We start from the raw sequence: 22,050 nt of genomic DNA, 5'->3' as shown, positions 1-22,050 counted from the left end.
TCTGTCGATCCCAAGAATGACACATACAGGCACAGACAAAAAGATAATATCAATTATACTGAAAACAGCAGGATGATAAGACCAAATGGTGCAGATCTATACCACGTATTACTGTGGTGAATCCGCCCTATTTGTGCTTGAAATATGAGCATTTTAACTTTCTAGTTTGCATTATAGATTATTGCCATTTTTATTAGAAAAATAAAGGTAAGGCCCTGTCCCCTGTCTAGCACATTTCCCGGGCAGTGTATAAGTATGTACACTTTTTGGCCACCCACTGTTTTGCTGCATTACATAACCTAACTGCATTATGAGACATAAGCTATTAATCTGATACAGGTCATCTCACCTCTTTTACGCCTTTTTTATGGACTTTTCCTGGACATTTTGATTCTGTAGTCTGAGTGTGTGAGATTTCCAAGTAATTGGAAGGCACAAGTCCCTGTTGTCCATTTAATTCCCCCTGTTTATTTTAAATGTAAAATTAAAAATTATCAGACACATACTTGATCAACACAAATGTTCTCAACCATGCTTAGTTACTGAACCAGACAGGTTTACAATGTAGCCTTTAAAAGCAAAAGCATGGGGAACCCACAGGAGCCCAGTACTTTTCCATTCAGGGTCGGTTTTAGACAAATTGGGGCTGTAGGTAAAATTCAAAGTAGGGTCGTCAACCCTGAAATATTCCACCAGTCACATTGTCAGTGAAAGAACAGAAAACATTGACAGAATTGCTGCCTTTTTGTACATCCAACCTCACAAACACGATAACAGTGGGCTCATTGGGTAGGGAGCAGTGACTAACAGCCGCCTGAACTGCCCCGGTTACTGCACGCTCACCGTGTAGTGAGAGGCGACTTATCAGCTCCCTGCACCACCCCAATAACTGGAGGAGAGCGGCGGCAGGGAGAATAGAACCTTATTTTCTCACTACAAGCCAATTCTCCAGTAAGGTGGCCAGTTATGAGTTAAACACTGTTTGCTTGCAGATTACCACTATATTTGCTAGTAAGAAGCATTTTTTTCATGGTGAAAGCTTCCTTTCAAAACTTGAAAGCTCCCTTATGGCCTCCACCCATCTGTTTCATCATTCAATTTTATTTCCTTTTCTTTGTTCTAGAAGAAAGTGCACCTCTTTTCTTTTACATTAATCTAAACAATAAAGGGGTCAACATACATTTTAGCAACATAATTATTCATATAGAAGCATAGGAAATATAGCTCACGTAATAAAATCCATCTTCATCCATTGGTCCAAACACTGTGATAACATCTCCTGCAGTAAAGCTCAGCTCTGCCTGAAAAAAAAAGAAATAAAATGAGACCATGTGAAATAATCACATTTATTATAGACTAGATGGCAGCCCGATTCTAAAGAATCGGGAGTCTAGAATCCATATATACTTTATTTATTCAAATGTAAGAATAATACAATTAATAAATAATAGTAAGAAAGAACAAAAATAATAGGCAGTATATGGAGAAAACACCAAACAAAAGTTCAAAATTGGTGTGAAAATGTCACTGAACCACTTCACAACTAAATATATATAGTTTTGGTAAATGGTATTATCATTTTTTTGACGAAATTCGGCAGGAGCTTGAAGAGCAACGTCACTGGGCCCGCCTCCACGCAGTAGAAACTTGCTGTGAGGTAAAAATTCAAAAATCACACCAAAATGGCGGGCGGAGTGTGTCACAGTACGGCACGTTTCTGATTGGTCGCTCGCAGCAGGCGGCAACCAATCAGACACTGGACACTGTTGACGTCACTTATCTCTGGACATTAGCTCCGGACATTAGCTCCGCACATTAGCTCCGGACATTAGCTCCGGACAAAGCCACGGAAGTTGGCAGAAATTGCAGGAAGTAGTATTCTAGGCAATTAATCTCCGGACATTAGCTCCGGACATTAGCTCCGGACATAGCCACGGAAGTTGGCACAAATTGCAGGAAGTAGTATTCTAGGCAATTATATATTAGATCTTGTGTTTTCTCTAAATGCAATGCATAATGTGTAAAACAATGGTTCACAATAAAATAATTATCTGCATAATGATATTCAAATAGTTAAACATTAGTAATATTTATGGTACATAGTACAAAAAACATACCGCAGTACTTTACAAGTCAGAGGGTACAAGCATTAGCAGAACAAAACAAATAAACATAGGAGTAAGGGGGCTCATCATAACATCTCATCCACATAAACTGCCTTTAAAGGGAAGGTGCCATCAGTTTTCTTGCATTTTGTTTTTTTGTGAAATTAAGCTTAAAATAGTAATTAAAATGTATTAATGCAATGTTTGCACTGTTTGCAAACATTTCTATATGAAAAATATTTTATATTTTTCTACAAATATACATATTTACCACTAGGGGGAGCATTTTCTGTTTTAGACCTCAAGCAGCTATAGTAAGATTTAGCAGCTCTGCCCCAGGGATATTAGACCACCCAAAAGGGGAGGGAAATGGTGATGTCAGCAGTTACTGCCCCAATTTTGCTTCTAACAGTAAGAATGATGAGCAGCATCACAGGGCAGCACCATTTTGTGTGTGACTGCCCTGTGACCTGCTATCACCAGCAGTTACTGCATCAGAGGCACAGCTTGTTTACAGAGGAGCAGAACACAGTGGACCCAGCAGCATTTTTTGTGAATAACATTCTTGCCATTCCCCTTCCCCCACCTTAATCCCTGTCCTGTCAGCTGCCATACTCTCTCTCCAGGTGTCACCTCCCTCTCTGCAGGCTGTGAGTGCAGTTTACCAGAGATCACAGGGACTGTGTGTGAGGGGGAGGGGAGACATGGCAGGAGAAACACACAGGGCAGTGTGTGAGGAGCAGAGGACGTGCCTGCTTGGAGTACAGAGGAGCAGTGAGGGCTTCTTCTGTCCTGTGATAGAGAGCACAGGGCTATAATAAAATGGCAGCTAGTCACACCTACAGCAGTGAGTTGTGCAGCCCACAGAGGCGTGCCCAGCTCACTGCTAATGCTGCTGCAATGTTACAGATAGGGTCCATGCTGGTCTATTATCTCCTATGTCCATGGGGTGCCGTAATCTGACACTGATAGGGCCCTGCTACTGCTGCAAAACCAAGATGTCAGCCCCCAGTGCATTTTTTAAACTCATATAACACATGAAATCTGTTTCACATGCATTTCAATCTTGCTTATAGCAGCATGTTATGCTACATTACAGTGATTTATTAATGACCTACAAACGCGGTACCTTCCCTTTAAGACCTATACATGCCTTACCTCAGCATCAAGATTGGGAGAGTTTTCTTTTGGATTGTAATCAAATATTGCCACCATTGTGATAGCGATGCTCAGATTGGACCTGCAGGTCTTTGGTTGTAAGCCTAATGACAACAGACAAATCTAGTAGTTAACAGGCAACCAAGACAAAAAAAAGACAAACAAAGTTATACCTTCTGGGGAATTCAGCTATCCCTTTTGCCAGAAAACTGGAGCAGAAAATCACGCATTTTTGCATAATACACAGTTATGCAAAAATGTTGCAACTTTTATGCTAGTTTTGCCAACTTTTTGGGAAGTGGATAGAGCTTGTAAGAGGGCTTCACTTTGATTTAATGGTCAATAAATTGACTATAATGTAATGTGTAATGTGTAAATTATAGCAGAAAGGCACTGCAGTATATTTTGGACTCTGGTAAAAGGCAGCTGAAAGAACTGGGGAACAAGGACTAGCCAGTACAATACCCAGGTGAATCGAGAGCGATTGCAGTACGATCTACTCCTATATTTAGAATTGGGGATTTATCAGGGTTGACCTACAGTAAGATATCCAAAGGAAAAAAGATGGGGTCTCTACCATAGTTATAAATTAAGGGAAGTGACAAAAACAGTTCAGGCCAACAGTGTGGACAACAGACTCCACCATCATGAGGATCAGTATGAACACTGACACCTATATGCATTAATACACTGCTGGGTGCAGTAAAGGCCCAAACCACTGAGTGTATATCACAGTGTATGGCTATATAAATCTTAACAATGCTAAATCAGCATCTGATCTCCCCACTGTTTCTCATCATATTATCCTGCCGGAATGAAGCAGAACCTCCATGTTTTTCAGGAGGACTTGTGAGTTTCTGCTCACTTTCTAATCCAAAAACTCATAAAAACCTGGTATTTTGAGGATTGCTTGGTCCTATTTTTGGGGGCCATCAGATCAATGTTATTACACAGAAATGTTTTTTTTTTTTTTTAAATTAGAACAGCAGCCTACTGTTATTGTAAAAAAAAAAAAATAAGTCCGATGAACATATAATTGTGCAGTAAACAGGAGAGGAGACGGAGAGCTTGATTTTAATTTAATGGGCCTCTGCGTATTAACCCCTTCACCCCAGAGCCAGTTTTCAACTTCATGACCAGGCCAAAGTTTACCATTCTAATCAGTGCCACTTTTGTGGTAATAACTCTGGAACACCTCAACGTATCCCACGGATTCTGAGACTGTTTTTTCGTGACATATTGTACGCAATAAGTGACAAAAAGAAAGCATTTAGAGAATTAAAGGAAGTAGGTAGTGAGGAGGCATTAAATAAATACAAAAAATTTAAATAAATTCTGTAAAAAGCAAATCAAGGCAGCAAAGATTGAGACAGAGAGACTCATTGCCAGAGAGAGTAAAATAATCCCAAAATATTATTTAACTACATAAATAGTAAACTAAAAAATGATAGTGTTGGCCCCCTTAAAAATAGTCTGGGTGAAATGGTGGATGAGGATGAGGAAAAAGCCAATATGCTAAATGACTTTTTTTCATCAGTATTTACACAAGAAAATCCCATGGCAGACAAAATGACTAGTGATAAAAAATCCCAATTAAATGTCACCTGCTTAACCCAGCAGGAAGTGCGGCGGTGTCTAAAAATCACTAAAATTGACAAATCTCCGGGCCCGGATGGGATACACCCTCGAGTACTGCAGGAATTAAGTACAGTCATTGATAGACCATTATTTTTAATCTTTAAAGACTCCATAATAACAGGGTCTGTACCACAGTACTGGCGTATAGCAAATGTGGTGCCAATATTCAAAAAGGGGACAAAAACTGAACTCGGAAATTATAGGCCAGTAAGCTTAACCTCTACTGTGGGTAAAATCCTGGAGGGCATTCTAAGGGATGCTATACTGGAGTATCTGAAGAGGAATAACCTCATGACCCAGTATCAGCACGGGTTTACTAGGGACCGTTCATGTCAGACTAATTTGATCCGTTTCTATGAAGAGGTAAGTTCCAGACTGGACCAAGGGAACCCAGTGGATGTAGTGTATATGGACTTTTCAAAAGCTTTTGATACGGTGCCACACAAAAGGTTGATACATAAAATGAGAATAATGGGGATAGGGGAAAATATGTGTAAGTGGGTTGAGAGCTGGCTCAGGGATAGGAAACAAAGGGTGGTTATTAATGGAGCACACTCGGACTGGGTAGCGGTTAGCAGTAGGGTACCACAGGGGTCAGTATTGGGCCCTCTTCTTTTTAACATATTTATTAATGACCTTGTAGGGGGCATTCTGAGTAGAATTTCAATATTTGCAGATGACACTAAACTCTGCAGGGTAATCAATACAGAGGAGGACAATTTTATATTACAGGATGATTTATATAAACTAGAAGCTTGGGCTGATAAATGGCAAATGAGCTTTAATGGGGATAAATGTAAGGTCATGCACTTGGGTAGAAGTAATAAGATGTATAATTATGTGCTTAATTCTAAAACTCTGGGCAAAACCGTCAATGAAAAAGACCTGGGTGTATGGGTGGATGACAAACTCATATTCAGTGGCCAGTGTCAGGCAGCTGCTACAAAGGCAAATAAAATAATGGGATGCATTAAAAGAGGCATAGATGCTCATGAGGAGAACATAATATTACCTCTATACAAGTCACTAGTTCGACCACACTTAGAATACTGTGCACAGTTCTGGTCTCCGGTGTATAAGAAAGACATAGCTGAACTAGAGCGGGTGCAGAGAAGAGCGACCAAGGTTATTAGAGGACTGGGGGGTCTGCAATACCAAGATAGGTTATTACACTTGGGGCTATTTAGCTGGAAAAACGAAGACTAAGGGGTGATCATATTTTAATGTATAAATATATGAGGGGACAGTACAAAGACCTTTCTGATGATCTTTTTAATCATAGACCTGAAACAGGGACAAGGGGGCATCCTCTACGTTTGGAGGATAAAAGGTTTAAGCATAATAACAGACGCGGATTCTTTACTGTAAGAGCAGTGAGACTATGGAACTCTCTGCCGTATGATGTTGTAATGAGTGATTCATTACTTAAATTTAAGAGGGGACTGGAAACATTTCTGGAAAAGTATAATGTTACAGGGTATATACACTAGATTCCTTGATAGGGCGTTGATCCAGGGAACTAGTCTGATTGCCGTATGTGGAGTCGGGAAGGAATTTTTTTCCCCCAAGGTGGAGCTTACTCTTTGCCACATGGGTTTTTTTTTGCCTTCCTCTGGATCAACATGTCAGGGCATGTTAGGTTAGGCTATGGGTTGAACTAGATGGACTTATAGTCTTCAATCAATGTGTTCAATATGATTTGTGTTTATTTGTGGAAAAAAAAAAAACAACAACGGAAATTTGCAGAAAATGTAGCAATTTTCAAAATTTAAATTTATGTGCCCTTAAACCAGAAAGTTACACAAAAGAGTGAACATTTAAGCTCAGAAGGGAAGAAGCGCCATATTGGAGTTCAGATTTTGCGGGAATGGCTTGAGGGTGCCAGGTCACATTGGCAGAGCCCCTGATGTGCCAGAACCCCCCATAAGTGACATCATTTTAAAAACTACAGCTCTCAATGATTTCATCTAGGTATGTAGTGAGCAGAAATTTATACCATTGGGCTGTGAAGAAAGAATAATTCTATTTTTACAGCTAAAACTTTTTTTTAAGCATTTTCAGATTGTTCATTTTCACAAGGAGAAATGTGTGACAAATTTTGGTGTCATTTTTACCCAACTTCTGCTGAACGTAGGAATTCCCCATATGTGGCTGTGTAGTACTGCTTAGCTATATAGCGAAACTCTTGGAGCACAGATGTTCCTAGAATAGCTTGCAAACTCCATATACAGAGCCCCTAAATGCTAGAAGAGCAGAACCCACCCCTCAAGTAACCCTATTTTGGAAATTATGCTCCTTTGGGAATTTATCAACAAGTGTCGTGATGATTTGACTCCATGGGTCAGCAGCGTAGCTACCGTGGGGGGCAGAGGGTGTGGGCACCCCGGGCCCAGTGCTCAGAGGGGGCCCACTCGGAGCTAGGCTACTGTAACTGTATCGGCGTGCACAGCGCGCCAATACAGTTACCTTCTGCGGAAGAGCAGGGAGAATCGATCTCCCTGCTCTGCCGCTATGGGGCCCCTGAGCAGGCGGGGGGCCCCGGTGCCAACAGTGGGCCCCCACCTGTCATCGCAGGGTCAGCTGTACGGCATTTAGCCGATACAGCTGACCGCAATGATGAGGGAAGGAGCGCTACGCTACGCTCCTTCCCCCATCATCCCCCTGTCAGCGTCTGACATCGGCGACGCTGACAGGGCGCGATGAGTCACTGCCCGGCGCCAAGACGAGCGGGAGCTCAGAGCAGCGCAGGAACTAGAAAGAAGAGAGGTGAGTATTTATTTTTTAAGGGGTGCTGCCTTATAGTACAGGGTCTGCCTATGGGGGAGTCTGCCTAATACTACAGAGTCTGCCTATGGGGGGTCTGCCTAATACTACAGAGTCTGCCTAATACTACAGGGTCTGCCTATGGGGGGTCTGCCTAATACTACAGGGTTTGTCTATGGGGGTATACCTAATACTACAGGGTCTGCCTATGGGGGGTCTGCCTAATACTACAGGGTCTGCCTATGGGGGGTCTGTCGAATGCTACAGGGTCTGCCTATGGGGGGGTCTGCCTAATACTACAGGGTCTGCCTAATGCTACAGGGTCTGTCTATGGGGGGTCTGCCATATACTACAGGGTCAGCCTTTGGGGTCTGCATTATACTACAGGGTCTGCCTAATATTAGAGGGTCTGCCTATGGAGGGTCTGCCTAATGCTACAGGTTCTGCCTATGGGGGGGTCTGCATTATACTACAGGGTCTGCCTATGGGGGTCTGCCTTATACTACAGGGTCTCCCTATGGGGGTGCTGCCTTATAGTACAGGGTCTGCCTATAGGGGTGCTGCCTTATAGTACAGGGTCTGCCTATAGGGGGGCTGCTTTATACTACAGGGTCTGTCTGCGGGTGCTACCTTATACTACAGGATCTGCCTACGGGGTGCTGCCTTATACTACAGAGTCTGCCTATGGATGCTGTCTTGTGCTATAGAGTCTGCCTATGGGGGGGTGCATTATACAATATAGAGTAGGCCTATGGGGAGTGCATTATAATATATTGAGGACCATCTGGTACATTATACTATATTGAGGACTATCTGGTGCATTATACTATATTGAGGACGATCTGGTGCATTATACTATATGGAGGCTATCTAGAGGGGCATCATACCGTGTGGGGATTACAGTGTTGAGGCATCAGTTTGGAGGCTACTAAGGGGTCAGTATACTGTGTATAAGAGAGCATCATGCTGTGTATAGGGGAGCTGTACAGGAAGCAGACTCGGGACATTATTAAATGTAAAGTGGGCACTTATTGTTATAGGGGAACTCAGGTTACTGTGACTATCAAAGGGGCACACAGGACAATATTACTTTCTAGGGGGCAAAATATGGGCACGGTTTTCTAGGGCACTTGCACCTGGCATGGTTATATTATAGAGGGGTGCCTTAGAATTTAGAGGGCACACAGAACCACACAGCAGGGGCAGTAATAAGGACACATACCGCAGCAGCGGCTCAGTATTGGGGTATCAGGGGCAGTAATAGGGACATATACGGAAGTAGCGGCTCAGTATTGGGGTTCAGGTGCAGTAATAGGGACACATACGGCAGCAGCGGCTCAGTATTGGGGTATCAGGGGCAGTAATAGGGACACATATGGCAGCGGCGGCTCAGTACTGGGGTATCAGCAGGATGAGGAGTTTGTGCAGGTTATGAATAGATGGTGATGGGGCTGGAATATGAGAAGTGAAATGTGTCTTTGTTGTATTCTCTGCAGCCGAGTCATTGCTGGATGAAGTTGTCATGTCGGTCTGGGCCAGATGGAAAAGTCGGGAAAAGTGATGACTCCATCAAAAGAACGTCAGCAGCAAGTCATTATCTGTAACTGTGCTGTGATCTATGTTCTGTAGGGCTGGTATCTACCACTGATGGTAATATCCATGTTGGTCGTTATATAGAAACTAGATGGTGGCCCGATTCTAACGCATCGGGTATTCTAGAATATGCATGTCCATGAAGTATATTGTTCAGCAACGTAGTATATTGTCCAGCCACGTAGCATATTGGCCAGCCACCTAGCATATTGGCCAGCCACCTAGCATATTGGCCAGCCACCTAGCATATTGGCCAGCCACCTAGCATATTGGCCAGCCACCTAGCATATTGGCCAGCCACCTAGCATATTGGCCAGCCACCTAGCATATTGGCCAGCCACCTAGCATATTGGCCAGCCACCTAGCATATTGGCCAGCCACCTAGCATATTGGCCAGCCACCTAGCATATTGGCCAGCCACCTAGCATATTGGCCAGCCACCTAGCATATTGGCCAGCCACCTAGCATATTGGCCAGCCACCTAGCATATTGGCCAGCCACCTAGCATATTGGCCAGTCACCTAGCATATTGGCCAGTCACCTAGCATATTGGCCAGTCACCTAGCATATTGGCCAGTCACCTAGCATATTGGCCAGTCACCTAGCATATTGGCCAGTCACCTAGCATATTGGCCAGTCACCTAGCATATTGGCCAGTCACGTAGCATACTGCCCAGTCACGTAGCATACTGCCCAGTCACGTAGCATACTGCCCAGTCACGTAGCATACTGCCCAGTCACGTAGCATACTGCCCAATCACGTAGCATACTGCCCAGTCACGTAGCATACTGCCCAGTCACGTAGCATACTGCCCAGTCACGTAGCATACTGCCCAGTCACGTAGCATACTGCCCAGTCACGTAGCATACTGCCCAGTCACGTAGCATACTGCCCAGTCACGTAGCATACTGCCCAGTCACGTAGCATACTGCCCAGTCACGTAGCATACTGCCCAGTCACGTAGCATACTGCCCAGTCACGTAGCATACTGCCCAGTCACGTAGCATACTGCCCAGTCACGTAGCATACTGCCCAGTCACGTAGTATACTGCCCAGTCACGTAGTATATTGGCCAGTCACGTAGTATATTGCCCAGCCATGTAGTATATTGCCCAGTCACGTAGTATATTGCCCAGTCACGTAGCATACTGCCCAGTCACGTAGCATACTGCCCAGTCACGTAGCATACTGCCCAGTCACGTAGCATACTGCCCAGTCACGTAGCATACTGCCCAGTCACGTAGCATACTGCCCAGTCACGTAGCATACTGCCCAGTCACGTAGCATACTGCCCAGTCACGTAGCATACTGCCCAGTCACGTAGTATACTGCCCAGTCACGTAGTATATTGGCCAGTCACGTAGTATATTGCCCAGCCATGTAGTATATTGCCCAGTCACGTAGTATATTGCCCAGCCACGTAATATATTGCATAGCCCACGCAGTATATAGCAATGTAGGCACCATATCCCTGTTAAAAAAAAGAATTAAAATAAAAAAATAGTTATATACTCACCCTCCGTTGGTTCCCGGATCAAAGCGGTTACCGACGCTCCTCGCGTGCTCCAGTCTGAAGAGTGCATTGCGGTCTAGCGAGACCGCACGTCATCATCTCGCGAGACCGAAATGCATGGAGCTGTCACCGGGCGTCGCAAGGAGCAGGAAAGGCCTGTTCCTAATCCGACGGACGGTGAGTATATAACTATTTTTTTATTTTTTTAAATATTTTTAACATTAGATCTTTTTACTATTGATGCGGCATAGGCCGCATGAATAGTAAAATGTTGGTCACACAGGATTAATAGCAGCGTTAATGGAGTGCGTTACACCACGGTCAACGCTGCTATTAACCCTGTGTGAGTGCTGACTGGAGGGGAGTACGGGGCGGGCACTGACTGTGGGGAGGAAGGAGAGGCCATTTTTCCGCCGGACTGTGCCCGTCGCTGATTGGTCGTGGCTGTTTTGGCACAACGAATCAGCGACTTGGATTTCCATGACAGACAGAGGCCGCGACCAATGAATATCCGTGACAGACAGACAGACAGATGGAAGTGACCCTTAGACAATTATATAGTATATTATCTTCAGTAGCAGCGCGGTCATCTGCTGAGGTTCTCCTCCACTATTAGGGCGCATCACCGAGTTGTAATCAAGGTTACCTGGTTAGAGGCCCACTCAGAAGCTACGCCTCTGCCATGGGTGTTTTTCAGAAACAAGCAGCAGTGGAGGTTGCTGAATGAAAATTGCAAACCTGCTATTGTAATGCCCGTACATTGTAGTGCCCAGCTCCTGCTTCTACGGACATACACCTGTAAATTAGGCAGGATCTCATAGCTACAGAAATGCTGAACATGTGGACGCTAAATGTGGTTTAGGCTCACTGGTTGCCTCAGAACAGAGGGGGCACTTCGAAGTGCCGAATTTGCTGGATTTCTTTTGGAGGGCGAGGAACCAAAGCGTTTTTCCAGAGTCTTTGTACTAAAAGTAATGAAGAAGCACTCTATATTTTGGTTAACAGATGATGCACCTGAGTGGAGACTTTTTTTGTGGATTGAGTTAAAACTTATTGGGAACATTTTACATAACATTTGGGATCATAATAATCTAGCACTTTACACTGTGCACTTATATCAGGGTTTCCATCTAAAACTCTGAATGATGCGATTCAGATGAAACCCCCAAGGGATCTATCCACTATAATGAGGCAGCAGAGTTCATCTTGACTCTGTTCAGCGGTGTAGAACCAGAGTGGGAGACTGCACTTTTATACACGCCTAAAAAGATGGACACTAGTGATGAGCGAGTATACTCGTTGCTCGGGTTTTCCCGAGCACATTCGGGTGGTCTCCGAGTATTTGTTAGTGCTCGGAGATTTAGTTTTCGTCGCCGCAGATGCATGATTTACAGCTGCTAGACAGGCTGAACACATGTGAGAAATGCCTGTTTGTTAGGGAATTCCCACATGTATTCAGGCTGTCCAGAAGCCATAAATCATGCAGCTGAGGCGACGAAAACAAAATCTCCGAGAACTAACAAATACTCGGAGATCACCCGAGCAACGAGTATAGTCGCTCATCACTAATAAACACCGGCAGGACACAGTGCCTCCATCTGCCTCATTATAGGGAATCTTCCACCGAGGATTCTGTCTGAATCACAGATTTCAAAGATTTACATGGAAAACCGGGTGTAAGCACAGAGCGCAGGATAAATGTCTGTTGGTGGTTCAATAAAAGTATTGCCACGCTGTTTTACCATCACCCTGTGTTGTCCGAATAGTATTCTGCCCACAGGAAAGGAATACGGGTGTTCAGTGGGATGAGCCTAGGTCCATGCGGTCTTTCTAAAGACAACTAGGCCAGCAGATGAGAGCACCCACTAACGTTCATGTCTCGAAACTTGGTGGCAGATTTGATACAGGAATTGGTTCATTAGGATGCTCAGAATGTCGTCCACTAAGGTTGACCCAGAGGAATTAAACTGCTTGCAAAGTCCAGAATCCAGTGGTAGTCTGGAATCAAATACCCAGTCTCAAGCAGCCCGAATTCAGGAATTGTTGATCACATTGAAACCCGGAGCCCAAAGCAAGGAGAGGGCTTGTGTTATAGAAACGGTTTTGTGAATTTTAGTATCCCTACTGCCAGCACCAGACCCTACTTCCATGATGTCGGCAGAAATATAAAAATAACGGGAGCAAAACGCCAAGACCAAAGAGACCTAAGAGGTTACACAGGAAGATGTATGCAAATGAGCTCTAATCAATGTGCCATAGGCAGTCTATTATAGTGAGTGTAAGTGAATAGTGCCAAAGACGCCTATCAAAGCATAGCACTGCCACAGATATTGCACTAAAACCCATAAGCCTGAAATAACATATTAGTCCATATTATGGCATAAGAGCAATGGCATACGCATATTACCTGTGGTCATAATGGCCCAAGTGTCCGACCCGCAGTAAAACCACTGGTCTTGGTGTTTTGCTTCCGTTATTTTTCTATTTCTGCCGACATCAGTTCACAGATGGTTTTTTTCCGTCTGATATGTACTCTCTTTTTCACTGATGATTGTATTAAATGTATTTTTTGTACTGTAGTTATTTTAACTAATAAATGGTGTTCTATTGGGAATTGCTCCTTCGGTTTGTTTCTCTATTGGTATATATGTTCATGCGGAGGTTTAAATCTTCCCCCTCCTCTTCGGTTGTTCTGATTAGTATATGAGGTGTTCTCTTTCAGTGCCTACTTCCATGATGGCCCACCACCAAGGAAATCATCTTCACTACAGAGACATGCCAGTGTTTAATGAGTACAATACAGAAATTGATGAACATCTGGAAAGCTTTAAGACCCTGACGATCATGCACCAGGTGTCCACTGTTGATTGGGGAAAATACCTGTGGACTAGTTTGACTGGCCGGGCACAGAATGCGGTCCGATAGCTTGGGCCTCAGGACAACCTGGACTATTAAGGACACCCAGTTGGCCCTTTTTACCATCACCCAAGAGTGATATTGCACCAAGTTCTGGGCTTTGTCTTGCTAGAGGGCATCCTATGTAGAATTTGGCAGTCAACTCCAATGGCACTGCAACCACTGGCTTGAGAGGCTGGCTGCCCACTCTGCTTATGTCCTCAGTGACGTGATCATGCTTGAGCAACTGATGGAGAAAATGGCCCCAGAAATACGAGAGTGGATAGCCGACCGGAAGCTTGACACTCCAGAGCAAGAAGCCCGATTGGCCGACGAGTTTACACCCAATTGACCCCATTGGAGACCCGATATGCCCACTGATCCCAGGAGACACCTTAAAAAGAATTTGACCAACCAACAGCAGTTCGAGCAAGACTATCCTGCTACTCAGCAGAAACGCCACCAGGACAAAGGTTTACAAACAGGACCTCTTAGTTGCCCAACCCATGGCGTTGTTGTTATACATGTGGTCACCTTGGGCATATGGCCAAGGATAGTCTACAGTGTCAGGGCCCCGGCCTGGAGCCTGTCTGCCAACCCAGCTGGTCAACGACTGCCAAGAAGAACCATAAGGGTCTGAGGGATGTTATCCCCGAGATACACCAGCAGTGGATGAAGTGATATACCCGGTCCACACTGCATGGCAGATTGACCACCCTAAAACCAGCTAGCCTCCATCAGCGCATCCAGCCGAAAAACAATAATGATAGCCAAGCCCAAGGACTTCAGAACACTAGGACTCCCATCAGCCTGGTCAACCAAAATAATGTCCCCCCAGAATGCCATTTGCCAGGTCGCCAAGTGTCCATCTCCTGGACTGGGGTCAGCACTCAGGGAATGGGTGCATTTACGTGGGCAATTTAAGGGCCGATATGTGGGAAAAGGAGTTGTCGGATTTGCTTCACTGGTACAGGCAGATCCATACCATCAAGCAGAAGAATCGCGGGGGAGGTGGTGTCACATAATTTGCCTTCATCAGCTTCCAGGATCCGCAGGATGCGGAAGACGCTGTGTTTGGATGCAATGGACACGATTTTGTTTCTCGTTGGTTATGTGTGGAGTTTCCAGGACAAGACGGAGACCAATAAGATATGGAGGGCCCTGCAGGAGGAACAAACCTCTGTTCCAGCGAACTGAATAAAGAGTCCTCTTCTTAAGAGCTTCCCCCTTTAGGGATCTAGCAGGATCTGAAAGATCATATGAGAAAAAACTGGAAATGTCTGGTATGCTGATGTACACAAGGACGGAACGGGAATTGTGTCGTTTATTAGCAAAGAAGACATGGAATATGCTTTGAGGAAACTGGATGATACAAAGTGTCGCTCCCATGAAGGTGAAACCACTTGTCTATTTTGAAAGAAAGGATGATGGACTGTCTCCGACAAATGGAGACAGTTGATCTGAAGTCTATCACGTCTGGCTAATTAAGGCGGCGGAGGAATATGACAGCATTTATTTGTAGCTATGCCAGACGTATAATTTCAGTAGGCCCATATATATGCGCTATTGTTCATATGAGTCTGAACGATGACTCTTGTTGTAGATTAATTTGATTGTTAATTGTTGAATGGCTGCTGTTTACCTATTGAGTCAGTCCTTGCAGCTTATTGTCCCATTATCCTTGGGGGACCCTTGCAGGTTTATTGAACAATCAATGTTTTCTGATATGTTGATTACTAGTGATGAGAAAGTGTACTCTTTGCTCGGGTTTTCCCGAGCACGCTCGGGTGGTCTCCGAGTATTTGTAACTGCTCGGAGATTTAGTTTTTCTTGACACAACTACATGATTTATGGCTGCTAGCCAGCCTGAGTACATGTGGGGGTTACCTGGTTGCTAGGGAATCCCCACATATATTCAAGCTGTCTATTAGCTGTAAATCATGAAGCTGAGGCAACGAAAACTAAATCTCTGAGCACTTACAAATACTCGGAGATCACCCGAGCAACGAGTACACTCGCTCATCACTATTGATTACCCATTGCACCAGTTCATGCAGCTTGTTGACCTGCAAACATTGAAGAATTATCTAAACGGATTAATTGAATACTCGACCAATGAGAGGTGACCTCATCCCACCTTCCCCCCTGACATGTGGATGATAGCCTGAAGGACAGATGTGGGTATAAAAAGAGACCCATATCCTTCTAGAGGGAGACTTTACAGAACAGCAGCCAGGCATGAACTGGAGGAATACAGATTTGATCCACTGGCCATCACTGAGCCCATGGAGACGTTTGGAGCACCCAAGTTGGGACAATCAGGTCACTTGGCCACATACCTCACTGAGCTGTCAGATTCCTAAGCTTGATTTTACCTTCTTTGTTTTGCTGCCCTTCAAAAGAGGGGTGCCACTGGTGGGGGTAGTCAGCCCTTGAAGCCCCAAAGTCGCAGCTGCTCTAATCCCGGTGAGCCAGCGGTAGGGTGATGCTCTAATTTGCACCATCTTGTGCATTTGCTGGGACAGTTCTATAACTTAGTTGGTGGTTCAATAATGTATTGCCACACCCTCACCTTGTGTTGTTCAAGTAGTATTCGGGCCATGGGAAAGGCATACGGGCGTTTAGTGAGATGAGCCCTGGTCCATGTGCTCTTTCTAAACACAGCAAGACCAGCGGTTCAGAGCACCCACTGACCCTCATATGTCTCAAGCATCCTGTCAAGCTTCTTGACTGTGCATTCCTCTGTGCCGTCAAACTGACAAGACTCTGGGTGGAACCAGACTAAAGAAGAAGATAAATATGAACATTCATCTCAAGTCAGCCTAACAGTTTGAAGGAGTCTGTCTCAGATGCAGTCCGTCCTACTGAATGTCCTGGCAGCTGCCATGTTTAAAATCCTGACAGAGTGCAGTAGATAAAGCACACCTTTTTGCTATATGAAAAGGTATTTAGAAAAATGCTCTGCTTTACTCTACACAGTAGATGCCAGTAGTGAGATCATGGAGGAGAGCAGGGTTCTCTCATATATCTCGCAGATGAAAGCCTGTTCTGACATTTTCTGGGGAGTGTACTTTTTTTTCCCCTGTATGACACCCCCTGTTTATAAAGTAACCGCTTACAGAGAAGAATCTCTGCTAACGCCCACTTGTAGTTAGCTTGTAAAGTCTAGATCCTAATTTATGGCAACATCTCTGCAACTGCTATGGATCAGCATGCATGTATGGTTTTACCTTTTCTAGAGAGCAAACATGCGCAAAAGAGACTCCTCATTTTCAAGGTCAGTTAGTTCTCTAACTTTCATTATTTACAATTTTATAAATGTCCCATATGTTAATACCGCTTTAGGTTTCTTTGCGGCTCTTGGAATTGATTCAAACTGACACTGTGGTCCTTGGACCAGAAAATACTGTGCTCCTAAACCCCTGTGGAATGTGCATACCTTCTCTGCATCTAGGCAAAGAGCTGAAAAGGTGTTCAAAGGCTGATCTGCATGTTGCATTAGGTTGAAAAACACTAGATGTAATCTAGTGCTGGTCTATAGGCCACAAAACTAGGTCTACATGAAAGAACTTTGACATACTCTGATACTTGTGTTGAAAAGAGAAAGGATCAGGATGGAAGTTAGTGGGGCTACCGGATTCCATCCTGCATTTAGGAAGAGTAACTATATTTGGTGTGAGCATATTTATTTATCGAAGGACACTTTATTAAAGATATAGGTAGGGAAAGAGCACAAAATGGTGCTGTATCTTTTATAATACTTGTTGGCAAAGTCATCTGGATAAATCATTATAATTTATATTTTATAGTATGTATTAAATGATCAGGTTACTTTTGATTATTATCACAAAATGGCAACATGCTTTACAAAGACAAGGATATTATTTTTGGAGACCGTGTTGATGTGTGAGGCTTTGTGAACGTCATTTATTGGTTAGCTATAAGGGAAGCCCACTGGATATTCACCTTGGATACCAAATATCCCCGAGGTATTAATCTTAAAAATGATTTATTTTTCATTTATTAGTTATTATGTTTCAAAAAGAATTTTCTGATTTGTGCAGAGGTTGATAGTTTGTGAAGTATTATTGTAATTCTATTTGTTTTAAGAATTATTTTGATATAGTTATATGGTGGTATTATGTGCATTGTTTTTGAAAATATTAAAAAAAAAAATTTCTTTTTGGTATGTTTATGTGTTAACTATTGTACCACATTCATTGTCTTATGGTTGACACCTGTATTGTTTGCAACTTCCTCTGCAGCATTGATTTGAGCTCCACCTATTGTTTTTGCTCATTCACTGCAAGCGGAGTATAAAATTTGTTTTGTTACATGTTATCTCGGTTGTCCAATGAATAAGGGTGTTGTATACACCAGAAACGCGTCAGGTTTCTGAGGTTTCATTTTTTATCATGTTTTAAAGTTTTTTCTAATAAATAGTAACTTTTATTCTCCTGTTGGACGTGCCGGTGGATTTCCCTTTTCTCTTTTTTTCCTTCGCTTGTGATCACCAATGGGTGCGGCACCCTCAGGATGGATCCCGGCTGACATATGGACTTGAAATTGGCAACGTGGTGAGCATTCTACTCTTCCCCTCCCTCCTATGTTATTGGCTATTTTAATAGTATGACACATTTACCTTCTGCAATATTCTCTTCGGAACCAGATGAACGTTGTACTGAGAAAAAAGAAGAAAAAATGGCAATTAATTTATACAAGATCACTGAAATATAATGTCAGACTATCGCAAGTTTATTTCAATCGATACTATGGTCAAATATTCCCTGTGTGTAATTGCAACTAACAACCCCTCTCCCCCCCCCCCCCCCTCCTCAAACTACCAAATAGAAGCTGAAAAAAGCACCTGCAAGTTCTCGTGTGTTCACTGGTCAGCATCATATACTGGACAACTACTCAGAAACAGGAGATGTCAGGACAGGAATAGTGATGAGTGAATATACTCGTTACTCGAGATTTCTCGAGCATGCTCGGGGGTCTTCCGAGTATATTTTAGTGCTCGGAGATTTAGTTTTTCTTGCCGCAGCTGAATGATTTACATCTGTTAGCCAGCATAAGTACATGTGGGGATTCCCTAGCAACCAGGCAACCCCCACATGTACTTATGCTGGCTAACATGTAAATCATTCAGCTATACAAAAAAACAGATAGAGGACGGCACTAGAGTTTCTAAGTACAAACTCTTCTGGACTTGGATTTGCAAATCTGATAAACAGGTGTCACGTAAGCTTTGGGCATTTGGTGCTCTGCATTAGTAGCATATAGCTGAATTTTCCACAAAGCAGACGAAGAAAAAAAAAAAGTCCAGACTCCATCTCCGCATCCTCCTGTACACCTGATGTCCTAATGGATGTATTCACATTTTCTTAACAATAAAGAGCACGATTATACAGCTTCAAACTGGTGAGTGCCGCATATATTTTTCTTCGTCTGCTTTGTGAAAAATCATTCAGCTGCGGCAAGAAAAACTAAATCTCCGAGCACTAAAAAATACTCGGAGAACCCCCGAGCGTGCTCAAGAAATCTTGAGTAACGAGTATATTCGCTCATCACTAGTCAGGAACTTTCTATCGAGACACCCTGGAGGCTGACTTCTTTCAGGAACCTTTATATTTACAGGTTTGTTATAATGCACGTGACCATGGCCATTTTCAAATCCGTGCCCTTTTTTATGTAAAACAAACTGTTGCTGATAAGTCAGATACTTACAACCGTATTTATGGTTCGTATATTTTTGCCTTTATTTTTCTTACAAAAACAGTGGATTATCAAAAAGGTGCATACGCCTTAAAGTAAGAAAATTCACCCTACCCCTTCCCCCAGATATATACCAGGGGCGGACATTGATGCAACCTGTGCAGTCAGTCAAGGGCCCGACAGGTAAGGGGGCACACACAAAGCTGTGAGCAGCTACTGTCACAGACAAGTTAATAGAGTGAAAAGGGCCCATATACTGTTCTTGCACAGAGGCCCTTTTCTATCTGTGTCTGCCCCTGATATAAACAAAAAACAAGAAACTAACAACCCTGTACTGTACTGGCAGATGGATGACTTAATGACACCATATTTTGGTCAATAGCCAAGTAGTCGCAATTCTACTTGAAGCATTTACAACATGCAGAGCACAATGACGCACAGACCTTTCTTGGAGCGCCGGGGCTTTGGAGGAGCAATAGCGAAGCGGCCTGAAGGAGGAGCATGAGGAGGAGAAGGAGAAGCAGAGAAAGCGCCGATAGCTTAAAGAAATAAAATAAAAAAAGCAGCACAGACAAGCAGTAGACTGTAAGCAAAGGTCTTACAGGAACAGCAAAAATACATAAAAAAACAGGCAAAACACACAACTAAGCATATAAAGCATTTAATGAAATAGCGATCCAACACTTTGCGTAAAAAAACAAAAACAAAATCTTCTTGCAGGACACGTCGTAAAAGCAAGCCCTAAGCATATTTAATAAATTGCTGGTTTATAGCGTAAGCCTGTCAATCTGGCTTCCCCAACCCACAGGCACTGATGGACCACTTCATTGTATGAGGTATCCCAGCAAGAGGACCCTCAAATAGAGAAAAAGGAGGAAAGAGGGGATGCTATTATGTGTAGCAGGTGATGAAATACTGCATAGGGCAGTGGTCCCCAACTCCAGGCCTCGAGGGCCGCCAACAGTGCAGGTTTTCAGGATTTCCTTAGTATTGCACAGGGGTTGAAATCATCACCTGTGCAGATGATCACATTACCACCGATGCAATACTAAAGAAATCCTGAAAACCTGCACTGTTGGCGGCCCTCGAGGCCTGGAGTTGGGGACCCCTGGCATAGGGGAATGTAGGGGCTATCAGCTCACATTAGTGTGTTGTGCAGATGAATGAGCACAATTCTTTAAGAAGCCTTGAATAAGACTTGTGGATATACCTTAGCTGCAGGACCCTTGGTCTGGAAACCGTATCCTCATGTCTGGACTCCAAGATTCCCCAAATTATTTAATAATAGTAGACTAGGTCCAAAGAGTTAGGGTACCGTCACACAGTGGCATTTTGATCGCTACGACGGCACGCACCGTGACGCTCCAGCATCGTAACAATATCGCTCCAGCGTCGTAGACTGCTGTCACACTTTGCAATGTACGACACTGGAGCGATAATTTCATGACGTATGTGCGATGTAGAAGCCGTTGGTTACTATGCGCACATCGTATACAATATTGTGCACACCTTTGTTAAACCATGCGATCATGCCGCATGGCGGGACACTAGACGACGAAAGAAAATTTCAAACGATCTGCTACGACGTACGATTCTCAGCGGGGTCCCTGATCGCAGGAGCGTGTCAGACACAGCGAGATCGCTGGAACGTCACGGATATATCGCTGGAACGTCACGAATCGTGCCGTCGTAGCGATCAAAATGCCACTGTGTGACGGTACCCTAAGACCGGCATCAGCACTGCCGAGCAGATGTGATAACAAGAATCACAATGTGTGTACAATAGCCTGAAGGGTACAAGAATGCCATGCTTTGTTCCCAATAGATGCATAATGAGTTTTGGCTGAGGATTTCAGCTTTCATCAGGTCCTCAGCCTAAATGCACACTACATCTTTTAAGAATAAAGGATAGCATTCGTTTATCCATGAGTGCCTCATTTCATCACATATACTCTTCAGCGACAATCGTGGTCTAACTTGGTACACTTGTTCCACCATATTCCTGTACATCTGTACACATTGGGTGTGGGAAGTGTGACTCTCAAACTCCCTCTGACTAAACCTGAAAGTTATATTTTTGCCGTTAAATACTAGGACTGATATCATCATGCTCCATGGCACCCTATTTCCTACATTGGCTTATCCGACAGCTGCTGACAGATTCCCTTTATACAATGAATTGCGTAGCACACTAATCATATGTCCCAGACAATATGCAAAGATTTTTGGGCCCATGGCTGGTGCACGGTGAGAACTGACGGAGTGTTACAGTGAAGGGCTGCTTTGCTCGACTCAATAAGCCTTACACCTTACAATTTAATTTCAATCACTTGGGAAAAAAAGTAACTAGTGAGAATGTAAAAAACTAAATTCATAGTTTATCATTGATACAAAATGATAATCTCACAGTAAAAATATCATGACCAGTTCTATATTTCTCACATTAAGAAGCCCTGCCGCGATTCATATACCGCTCTCATTACCAGGAAATTTCTTGGTACAGCTTAGCCCAGTGATGTTAGCTGATTCACGCATGTTCCAGCAGAAGAACTAGTGGGGAAACAGGCCACGCAACTTGCTTTGGAAATGGGAGTTACCTAGTTGGGTAATCTACACAGACTGAACTCTTACCATTTATATAAACTGCTACAAAGAAAAAAATAATG

General features: G+C 43.6%; 1 protein-coding gene across 1 annotated transcript in view; it reads right to left on the bottom strand.

Moving 5' to 3' along the window:
- TSPOAP1 (TSPO associated protein 1) overlaps positions 1-22,050 on the bottom strand; it is a 249,325-nt gene that overhangs the window by 1,815 nt on the left and 225,460 nt on the right. Inside the window, exons 25-29 of the mRNA XM_069759747.1 lie at positions 19,828-19,923; positions 18,309-18,347; positions 3,264-3,367; positions 1,230-1,301; positions 350-463 (exon numbers count right to left, since the gene is read on the bottom strand). Of these exons, the coding sequence (XP_069615848.1) occupies positions 350-463; positions 1,230-1,301; positions 3,264-3,367; positions 18,309-18,347; positions 19,828-19,923 (425 nt within the window). The remainder of the gene's footprint in view (positions 1-349; positions 464-1,229; positions 1,302-3,263; positions 3,368-18,308; positions 18,348-19,827; positions 19,924-22,050) is intronic.

This window comes from Ranitomeya imitator, chromosome 3 (assembly GCF_032444005.1).
Source record: "Ranitomeya imitator isolate aRanImi1 chromosome 3, aRanImi1.pri, whole genome shotgun sequence".
NCBI classification, from domain to species: Eukaryota; Metazoa; Chordata; class Amphibia; order Anura; family Dendrobatidae; genus Ranitomeya; species Ranitomeya imitator.
The sequence above is the reverse complement of the archived record's forward strand: the minus strand, read 5'-3'. Positions and strand labels throughout refer to the sequence as shown.